The 11,789-nt window shown below is 37.9% G+C and overlaps 1 protein-coding gene across 1 annotated transcript; it reads right to left on the reverse strand.

Annotated features, from left to right (window-relative positions):
• Positions 1–2,031: 2,031 nt before the first annotated feature.
• Positions 2,032–2,949, reverse strand: LOC112864881 (olfactory receptor 8D2-like). Its single transcript, XM_025927882.1, has one exon. The coding sequence runs from the start codon at positions 2,947–2,949 to the stop codon at positions 2,032–2,034; it is 918 nt and encodes a 305-aa protein (XP_025783667.1).
• Positions 2,950–11,789: the final 8,840 nt, after the last annotated feature.

Here is an 11,789-nt window from a genome sequence, read left to right on the forward strand (position 1 = left end):
CTTATTTATTCTGTGCAAAACTAAGATGCTGTAGGCTCATCTTGAATTTTAGGTACCCCACCCTGGAATTTACCATTTCTCCATGAAGTCCTTGTTTCTTTCAGTGGGTTGTGATAGAAACCAAATTATCATTGGATAATGGGCATGAACTTTGTTACTTGGATTTCATTGCTTCTAGGTCCATTCAATGGAAAGAGCAAGAATGATTTATTGATCAGATCAGATCATTCTTCTGTTCAAACCCAGCAGTGGCTTCCCATTTCACTTAGAGGAACAGTCAAACCTTTCAAACTTGTCTTCAGGCTCTACAGATTTTGTCTCCCTCCTCCACCATCCCTCTGATATTACTTTTCATGACTCTGCCCCCCATTCACTCTCTTTAAAGCACATTCTCCAAACTACAGTTACTTAAAAGTGCCCCAACATGCTTCTCTTTCAGAGATTATATTTGATGTTCTCTTTGCCTGAAGTTTTCTTCTCTCAGTCACATAGCTTGATTCCCTACTTCCTTCAGGCTTCTAGGAAATACCATATTTCTCAAAGTCTGACCTCCAGGATTGAAAGAGCAAGCTTCTTCTCCTCCCAGTCCCATCCCCCTTCTCTGCTTTAGTTTATCCTATAGCACTGATCATCACTGGATAACACATGTTTTCTTGTTCATGGGTTCGTTATTTGCTTCCAACAAGGATAGAAATTTTTGTTTGTCTGACACATAGTTGTGCAGAAAATATTATTGATTGACTAAATGAATGAATTTTAATGGTGTGTAGAGGCTCTGGGATTATTCTTAATAGTGGGAGAATAAATAGCGAATAATTAAGGGAGTCATCCAGAGGGAAGTCATCTTGAGATCTAGCAGAAAGGAGTCAAAGTATGGAATAATTTGGAAATAAAATATGTAAATTAAAATTATCGTGAAAATTGGGACACCTGTGTGGCTCAGTCAGTTGAGCGTCCCAACTTTGGCTCAGGTCATGATCTCATGGTCTGTGGGTCGAGCCCTACATCAGGCTCTGTGCTGACAGCTCAGAGCCTGGAGCCTGCTTCAGATTCTGTGTCTCCCTCTCTCTTCCCCATTCATGCTCTGTCTCTGTCTCTCAAAAATAAATGTTAAAAATAAGTAAAATAAAATAAAATAAAATAAAATAAAATAAAATTTTAGTGAAAGTTAAGGGTGCCTGGGTGGCTGAGTCAGTTAAGTGACCGACTCTTGATTTTGGCTCAGGACATGATCTCACCATTCAGATCTCTCGGTTCATGAGATTGAGTTCCATGTCAGTCTCTGTGCTGACAGTGGGAGCCTGCTTGGGATTCTCTCTCTACCTCTCTCTCCGTTCCTCTCTCTCTCTCTCTCTCTCTCTCTCTCTCATTTTCTCTCTAAAAATAAATAAACATTAAAGTCATAGTGAAAATTTAAAAATAACAAATAATTTTGTCCCTTTCTGCCATCCCCTCCCCAACCTTCACCTCATTTGACCCCTCCACAAGACAGATCCTATTTTCAGTGGTTATAACAACGGCTAGAAATCTTATGAAATTCCTATTTCTTCTTATTTACTAGCAACTATATTCCCTTAAAATTCTACTAACAAATGTCCATTGATTCTGTAACCCTCTTGTGTATTAAAATGCCAGTTCCTGAGGGGATTTACACATTCAGCCATCATTAGACATTACAACTTTATAACAGGTTTGATTAGGTGTTTGCTGTTTAGCAAGGACAATTACACAAAGGAAGGTTTCTGGTGTATATATATTTAGAGTGAGTAAGAACGTAGGCTAGGATGTCTGTTTCTTGAGTGGCTTGACTAGAGAAAGTAAAGGGGTCATTGGGTATTGGGACTAGGGGCACCTAAAGAGAAAGTGAGTGTCACGAAAATAAATCATTAGGACATTTTAGTTTAAGACAGCCCTTGATTTGCAACTAATCAGTTACTCTTAAAAAGAGAAGGAATAAAACATAAGGTAAGATCTATGTTCAAAGGTGCTTTTTCTTTTAAAAAGTGCTCTTTTCTACACAGACCCAGAAAGTTACCCACCATTAAGAACTCTTTTAAGGGATTCTTTGACATCCTTGTTCCTAAGGCTGTAGATAAGGGGATTAAGCATGGGAATCACTGTGGTATAGAACACAGAGGCCACCTTCTCCTGTATTATGTCACTGGTATATGGTTTAAAATACATGAAAATGATGGAGCCATAGAAAACCCCAACAGCTGCAAGGTGTGAGCTGCAGGTACTAAAAGCTTTGGACCTGCCTTCAGCTGAGCAGATGCATAAGATACTGGAAAAAATGAAGGCATAAGAGATGAAGATGGCTACAGCACATGCAAATACATTGACGCCAACCAAAATCATCACCAAGAGTTCCTTGGTGTAGTCTCTTGAGCAAGATATATTCAGAAGAGGGAGGATGTCACAGAAGTAATGGTGGATGATGTTCATTCCACAGAAGGATCGACTAGATATGTAGCTGGTGTGGACCAAGGCTCCAATGATCCCCACTGTATACACACTGGTGGCCAGTAGAAAACAGATTCTTGGGGACATTATGACATTGTAGAGCAAGGGGTTACAGACGGCAACATAACGATCATATGCCATTGCTGTCAGCATGTAGGAGTCATCAATACCAAAGAAGCAGAAGCAAAAGAGCTGGGTCATACACTCAGGAAAGGAGGTGAAATTCTTCTCTGACACAAAGTTCACCAACATCTTGGGAATTATGACGGTGGAGTAGCAGAGATCTATGAAGGACAAATTACTGAGAAAATAATACATGGGCGTGTGAAGCTGAGAACTGATCCTGATTAAAAAGATCAAACCCAAATTTCCCACCATGCAGACCATATAGATCAATAGAAACAGGAAAAAGAGAGGGAGTCCTGGCTGGTCTGTTAACCCCTCAAGGATAAACTCAGTTACTGAAGAATGGTTTCCTGTATCCATTCTTCTCCCAGTTGTGATAGGCTGAGTAGCTCAGGAAAGAGGCTTTCATTAGACAAACACTGTCATCTGACAGAATTTAGTGATCCCAGATCTGATGAATTACATAATTTCTAACTGGCACAGAATTTCTGAAAAACAAGGCTAAAATCTTAGTTGAAGCCCTTATCAAGATGTCGGTGGTGCATTTGGCTTCAGTTTTTATTGCTCCCATGTGACATAGTGAAGTAAAAATCCTTTTGTCTCCACAAATTGAATCTTAGACTCTCCTACAAATGAAAAATAATCCTTGTGTTATTCAGTAACCTTTAGAGAAACCGTACAGTGCTGTTGCCAGGTTTTGCTGCTTTTTAATCTGCAGTAGCCCGTGTCCTCTTCTCATGTCTCAGAGCTTAACCTCTCCCTTACTGGTATCCCTGGGATTCCCCTTTGGCTTTGGCATCTTCATTTTGCTCATTCAGTGTCTGACCCCGATCTCACAGAGCTTTGGTTCCCTCCAAGCTTTCCATCTCTTCTCTGAGTTGCTGGTTTTGACTTTCCTTTCTTTGTGATATATATACATATTCAGTGGAATATTATTCAGCCATAAAAAAGAATGAAATCTTGCCATTTGCAATGATATGGGTGAAGGTAGAGATTATGATGTAAAGTGAAATAAATCAGTCAAAAAAAGACACAGACCATATGATTTCACTCATATGTGGAATTTAAGAAACAAAACAAACAAGTAAATGGAAAAAAGAGAGAGAGATAGGCAAACCAAGAAACAGACTCTTAACTACAGAGAACAAACTGGTGGTTTCCAGAGGGGACGCAGGCAGGGGGATGGCTGAAATAGGTCATAGGTATTAAGGAGTGCCCTTGTCATGATGAGCACTGGGTGCTGCATGGAAATGTTAAATTACAATATTGTACACCTGAAACTAAAATAACACTGTATATCAACTATACTAGAATTAAAGTTATACTATATTTAATTTAATTTAAAAATTTAAAAAATATTTGGTCTTATCAACTCATGTATTTTAAAGTTTTGTTATCATACAATTCATTAAACCTCACTTTACTACTTAGAAAAAGTATATTCCTCCATGAAACTGTTTCTAATTCCATGTTACTTCTACTGCTCCAACTTCTTTTTCCCCAAAGGCACTCTGTGACTCTTTCAGAGAAAATAATGTAATTTCTTATAGTATAGTTGTGGTTTAGTCATTGGGAGGTGCTGAGGAGCTGAGTGTATCATATCATATCAAACTAGATTAATTTTTACCCATGATTATCTCTTAGTTTTGTGACTCTAAGTTCCTTCTCCTATATAAACTCCAGTTTCTTCATCTTAAAACAGAGAAAATTCCTACTATATATGTTTTTTTGAAATGGTTTATTCTTCATTCACTCAACAGCTATATTGAGAGACTTCTGTGCATTGAATACGACAAATTCCCACTCTCATGAAGTTTACGTTCCAATGAGGGAGGTCAACAAACCAACAAAGAAGTAGATGTAGAATTTAGTCACGTTATGAGAAATACTATGAAGAAAATAAAGTAGTGTAAGAGCAGAGGCTGCAAATTTAGAGAGCTATTCAAGGGAGGACTTTCTGATGTGGTGACGTTTAAGCTAAGTCCTGAATGAACTGAGAAACTGTTAGAGGAGGTCATTGAAAGGATGTGACCACTGGTGGACACACAGCTGGACCCAGGTAATTGGTTGCCCCTCACCCCTTCCCATGTCCTTGGAATGTATTCTTTGCCCATCATTCCCACATTAGAAGCCATTTTTAAGGATGCAGTCTTGTTGTTGGGACCATCTGGAATGTATATGTAACTATACCCAGTTAAGGTCCCTATATAAACTTAATTCTGCCAAGCAGGTGCAGAAATCTAGTGTCCTGAGGCTGCCCAAGACAAGCCCATTAGTAGGTTCCTTTGCTTATTAAATTGCCATCTACCTATCTGGAATGGACTACCTCTTTCTACCATCCCTCCATGCCCTCTCTGTAAGGGGCCAATTTGTGAACTAACAGGGGGACAGCCATGTCAGTATCTGCAGAAAAGCTTTTTTCTGGGTGGAATGGGTGAAAATTGTCTAAAGGTACAAACTTTCAGTTATAAGACAAATAAGCCCTCAGCATGTAAACTACAGCACAGAGGACCCTAGTTAATAATACTGTATTGCATATTTCAACGTTGTTGAGAGTAGATATTAAAAGTTCTCATAACACACAATTTTGTAACTATGTGAGTTGATAAGTGCTATTCCAAATTTACACTTCAGATAAATATTAAAAACATACTTGTGTGGCCTGTGACATTAACAGAAATGATTTGACCTCTCTTTCCTTGACAAAGTATTAGACAAACACACACACACACACACACACACACACACACACACACGCACACACCAGAAATAGTCTCATAAATAACAAACTGGTCATTACCCGAGGGGAGGGTGGGGGAATGAGCAAACTAGGTGAAGGGGACCAAGAAGTAGATTAAATTATTCTTCAAATGACTCCTAGTACAATAAGAACTCTGGGTGATGATGTTTCTAAGGAGTATGGGCATTTGAAGAAGTTTGAGGATTGGGATGGTTAAGCCTCAAAAAATTTTTTAATAATTTTTGTTAGAAATGTGTAATTTAATTAAAGTTCTGGAATAGGTTTCTCATGCTAGAATTATAACCAGTAGAGAAAAGTGGGCAGAATAAATAAAGTATCAGAGAAAATGCCAGGAGTTTCTTCCTTTCATTTTTAAGGTTAGACTTAGGGACTCTTGTGAATCCACTATTGAAAAAGCATTAAGTGGGGAAGGACATCATTTTTAACCCTGAGTATAGCACTTTATGAGGGGGGCTAAGAGTCAGGAGCTTGGGTTTTTATTCATAGGTTGGCCCATTGCTGGCTCAGAGATGTTGGATAGTAAGTCAAGTAATGGCAGTGTCCTTTTAATAAAAGAGGAATTCCTGAGTAAGCCCTGTAATACTACATTATTAATGCACGTGCAAATGCTCTGTAAGCTTCAAAATTCAATATGAATGAGAAATATTAATATGACTGGACTTATCATTGGGACAAAAAGCGAGTTTGAGGTCAGGAGAGCAAGCAAAGAATTATGGAGGAGAAATGATCTCCACGCATTGCACTCTGAGCTCATCTGCCTTGAAGGAGACAGTTCATGCCTGTGCATTCTTGTCCAAATAGCATGGGTAATGAGAATTTTTAACTGTCTTCCAAACTTCAGTTTCAATTATAATATCTTATCAAAGGCAGATAGAATTAGGGGTGCCTGGGTGGCTCAGTTGGTTAAGTGTCCAACTTCAGTTCAGGTCATGATCTCACGGCTCGTGAGTTGGAGCCCCGCGTTGGGCTCTGTGCTGACATCTCAGACTGGAGCCTCCTTCGGATTCTGTGTCTCCCGCTGTCTCTGCTCCCCACCTGCTCACACTCTTTCTCTCTCTCTTAAAAATATAGAAACATTAAAAAAAGTTTTAGGGGCACCTGGGTGGCTCAGTCGGTTATAGGTCATGTCCTCATGGTTCGTGGCTCGAGCTCCACTTTGGGCTCTGTGCTGACAGCTCAGAGCCTGGAATCTGTGTCTCCTTCTCTCTCTCTCACCCTCCCCCACTCACACTCTGTCTCACTCTCTCTTTCAAAAATAAATAAACATCAAATTTTTTTTTTTAATTTTAAAAGGTAGATAGAATTTAATGACTTACCTGAATATTACCACCAGGTAAAGTGATGCTGGGCCTACATGAGTTTTTTTGTTTGGTCTCACACAGTGCACGCATGTGCACACACACACATTTGTAAGATATCAAACATTAATGGCCCAGAATCTCACTTATTCTGGCAAAATCATGGAGTTGATTTTGCATAAGAATCAAGAAGTGTTGATGAAGGGTAGTAGCTTGACACCCGCTAAGCACAGCAAGAAAATAATCCCATTGACCCTCAGTCCTCTATTATTTAAGGAAAGTTTTGTTTGGATCTATTTGGATCTGAAAGAGGGATTTGAAGTGAAATTCCCCCTTAGGGGCTTGTCATCCGCATGGTTGGACTCTACAGGGAAGGAACAATTACAAAATACATATTTGTTGGCAGTGTAGTTGATCCCTGGGGTGTTTCAAATAAACATCAAACTTTTTTTCCCAAGTGTTAAGAAGATTAATAATGATTCCATAGCATCAGAGAATGACATATCTGATAAAGGGTTAGTATCCAAATATATATAAAGAAATTATAAAATTCAGCACCCAAAAAACAAATCATCCAGTTAAAAAACTGGCAGAAGACATGAATAGACATTTTTCTGAAGAAGACATCCAGGTGGCTAACAGACCCATGAAAAGATGCTCAAAATCACTCATCACCAGGGAAATACAGATTAAAACTACAGTGAGATAGCACCTCACACTTGTCAGGATGGATAAAATTAATAACACAGGAAAAAACAGATGTTGGTGAGGATGCAGAAAAAGGGGAACTTTGGTTCCCTTACACTCTTACACTGTTGGTGGGAATGCAACCTGGTGCAGCCAGTCTGAAAAACAGTATGGAGGTTCCTCAAAAAATTTTAAATAGAACCACCCTACAATCCAGCAATTACGCTGCTAGATGTTTATCCAAAGGACACAAAACTACTGACTAGAAGGGATATATGCACCCTGATGTTTGTAGCAGCATTTTCAACAATAGCCAAATTATGGGGAAAAAAACCCCACAAATATCCATCAACTAATGAATAGATAAAGAAGAGATTGGTATATACATATAATGGAACACCACTCGGCCATAAAAAAAAGAATGAAATATTTCCATTTGTCACAATGTGGATGGAGCTAGAATGTATTATGTTAAATAGAAGAGTCAGTCAGAGTAAGAAAAATGCCATATGATTTTACTCATATGTGGAATTTAAGAAACAAAACACATGAATATAGGGGAAGGAAAAGAGAGACAGAGGCAAACGAAGAAACAAACTCTTACCTACAGAGAGTAAACTGAGGGTTACTGGAGTGGAGGTGGGGGATGGGCTAAGTGGGTGATGGGTACTAAGGAGCCCACTTGTGATGAGCACTGAGTGTTGTATGTAAGTGATGAATCACTAAATTCTAGGCCTGAAACTAATATTACACTGTATGTTGACTAAATGGAATTTATATCAAAACATGGAAGAAAAATGGTAATAATTCCATAGCAAATATTAACAATTAAATTGCTTTATCAAAACCACAAAGTTATTACGTTTTCCTTAGCATTTTTGATCTATAATCCATCCAAACCCATTTCATCATCTGCAAACACAGAAGAACTTTTTACTCTTATCTAAACGTTTTAGAGGATTGTACGTGGAGAAAAAGAATAAGTGGCCTGTTTTCTTTCTGTGGTTTCAAAAGGTATAACCTGGGCTTCAAAGATGTGGGAAGCATGTGCCCATGCAATTTTCCAGGTCAGTCCTAATTTCAGTTATGTGACATTTTTGCCCATCTGAACTGTCATGAATGGTCTGTTCATTTCTTTATCAAAATGTTCACAGCTTTATTGGGGTAAAAATGACATACAATAAATTGCACATGTTTAAAGCGTACAATTACGTAAATTCGGTATATACAACTATGAAAACATCACCAAAATTACAAAAATGAACACAGTCAGCCCCTTTGTCATCCTTCCCTCTCGACCTTCTTCCACCCCTTCTCAAGGCAACTGGGAGTCTATTTTCTGTCACTGTAGTTTGCATTTTTTAAAAATATTTTATTGGGGCGCCTGGGTGGCGCAGTCGGTTAAGCGTCCGACTTCAGCCAGGTCACGATCTCGCGGTCCGTGAGTTCGAGCCCCGCGTCGGGCTCTGGGCTGATGGCTTGGAGCCTGGAGCCTGTTTCCGATTCTGTGTCTCCCTCTCTCTCTGTCCCTCCCCCGTTCATGCTCTGTCTCTCTCTGTCCCAAAAATAAATAAAAAACGTTGAAAAAAAATTAAAAAAAATATTTTATTTACAAAACCATACAATATACACTCTTTGCTTGGCTTCTTTTACTTGGCATAATTATTTTGAGATTCACTCAGGATCTTATGTGTATTGATAGTTTCTTTTTTACTTTCTTTTTTCTTTATTTCTTTTTCTTTCTTTTTGCATAAGAATGCCTAATTATTTTAGTACTCTCAGATTGCCTTGACATTTAACTTTGTTGAGATCAATTGACCCTCTATGTGTTCATCTATTTTTTAGCTTTTTATTTTACTCCATTAACCTATCATCTATCTGGATGCCCATATCACACTGTCTCATTAATTGTAGCTTCAGAATATGCTTTGAAGTTTATAATGTAGAGCCTCCAGCCTTGTTCTTTATCAGAGTTGTTTTGTTCATCCCAGACCTTTTGTATTTCCTTATGAATTTTAGAAACAGTTTATCAATCCTTACAAAATGCCTATTGGGCTTTTGAATAGGATTATAGTGAATCTATGAATCAATGTGAGGAAAACTAGTATCATGATAATTAGTCTTCTGATGCAGGAACACAGTATATTTAGGTTTCCTTCAACTTCTCTCAAAAAGGTTTTGCTTATAAGGATTTTGCACATATTTTGCCAGATATAGGATTTTGCACTAAGGATTTCACAGGTTTGGTGCTGTATGCAAATGATATTTTAAATTTTAGTTTCCTTTTGTTCACTCGTAATTATTGAAGATGATGGATTTTTATATAATGATTCTGTTTCCTACAATCCAGCCAAACTCAATTGCCATTGACAATACCTTCTTTTTTTTTTTTCCCCTGTAGTTCTCATAGGATTTTCTACATAGGCTTTCATGTATCATTAAAAAGTTTTACTTCTTTCTTTCTGAACTAGTTGAAGTGTACTAGTTTGTTGGTATCATTGTTGCTATTTGCCTTATTGCTCTGAAGTGTACTTTATCTAACATTGAAGCGTGTTTCTTGTAGACAGCATAGAGTTGAGTTTGTTTTTTAGCTTTTCAGTGGATAGTTGGCAATTATAGACCATTTGCGATTAAACTGATTATTGCTATGTTAGGGCTTAAGTTTGCCATTTTATTATTTTTGTGTTTTTTCTTCTGTTTTTCTTTCCTCTGACTCCCTTTCTTGACTTCCTATGGGTTACTTTTTTTTTTTTTTAACGATTTGATATTAGGGGAGCCTGGGTGGTTCAGTCAGTTAAGCATCCGAGTTCAGCTCAGGTCATGATTTCACAGTTGATAGGTTCAAGCCCCTCATCTGGCTCTGCACTGGTGGCTCAGAGCCTAGAACCTATTTCGGACTCTGTGTCTCCCCCCACCCCCTCTCCCACTTGTGCACGTGCTCCCTCTCTCTATTTCTCACAAAAATTAATTAATTAATTAATTAATTAATTAACTAATTAATTAATTAACTAATTAATTAATTAACTAATTAATTAATTAATTTTAAAAAACATTAAAAAAGAATTTTACTTTGGGGCGTCTGGGTGTCTCAGTCGGTTAAGCATCCAACTTCGGCTCAGGTCATGATCTCATAGTTTGTGAGTTTGGGCCCCACGTTGGGCTCTGAGCTGTCAGCACAGAGCCTGGAGCCTGCTTCAGATTCTGTGTTCTCTCTCTCTGCCCCTCCCCTGCTCGCACTCTGTCTCTCTCTGTCTCTGTCTCTCTGTCTCAAAAATAAACATTAAAAAAATTTTTAATAAAAAAAATTTTTAAAGAATTTTATTTATAAAACTTTAATGTAAACATATTAACTGTTAAAATGTATAAAGACTAAATTTCCATTTAAAAAAAAGGAAAAAAATAAAAGAAATAAAAACTAGAAGAAATAAAACAAGTGCCAATTATATACTTGGGCATGAAAATATAGTTATTGAAATAGAAATTAATTAATACTTGGATTAAACTCTGGACTGGATATAGTTGAAGATATATCTAGGGAACTAGACATTATCACTGAGGAATTAGAGAATCAGAAAAATAAGTCCTAAGGATTCACACAGAATGCATCAGGGAGAGAAAAAATGATTTAAAAAAGCAAAAAGGAAGTTAAGAGACAGAGAAGATAAACTGAGAGCCTCTACTTTTGTTCTTTGGGTAAATATCTTGTAGTGCAATTTCTGGGTTGTAGGGTAATTTTATTTTAATTTTTGAGGAACCTACACACTGTTTTCCAGAGTGGCTGCACCTGTTTGCATTCCCACCAACAGTGCAAGAGGGTTCCTTCTTCTCCGCATCCTCGCCAACATCTGTTGTTGCCTGAGTTGTTCATGTTAGCCATTCTGACAGGTGTGAGGTGGTATCTCATTGTGGTTTTGATTTGTATTTCTCTATGATGAGCAATGTTGAGCATCTTTTCATGTGTCTCTTTGCCATTTGGATGTCTTCTTTGGAAAAGTGTCTATTCATGTCTTTTTCCCATTTCTTCACCAGATAATTTGCTTTTTGGGTGTTGAGTTTGGTAAGTTCTTTATAGATTCTGGATACTAGCCCTTTATCCGATATATCATTTGCAAATATCTTATCCCATTCTGTCAGTTGCCTTTTACTTTTATTGATGGTTTCCTTGGCTGTGCAGAAGATTTTATCTTGATGAGGTCCCAATATTGCATTTTTGCTTTTATTTCCCTTGCCTTTGGAGACATGTCAAGTAAGAAGTTGCTGAGGCTGAGGTCAAAGACGTTGCTGCCTGTTTTCTCCTGTAGGATTTTGATGGTTCCCTGTCTCACATTTAGGTCTTTCATCCATTTTGAATTTACTTTTGGGTATGGTGTAAGAAAGTGGTCTGGTTTCATTCTTCAGCGTGTTGCTGTCCAATTCTCCCAGCACCATTTGATAAAGAGACTTTTTTCCATTGG

This window comes from Puma concolor, chromosome D1 (genome assembly GCF_028749965.1).
Source record: "Puma concolor isolate L17-30 chromosome D1, mPumCon1.1.hap2, whole genome shotgun sequence".
Classification (NCBI taxonomy): domain Eukaryota; kingdom Metazoa; phylum Chordata; class Mammalia; order Carnivora; family Felidae; genus Puma; species Puma concolor.

What these genes read in the sequence shown, in the direction of transcription:
- LOC112864881 (XM_025927882.1), bottom strand. Translation starts at nt 2,949, where the DNA reads ATGGATACAGGAAACCATTCTTCAGTAACTGAGTTTATCCTTGAGGGG.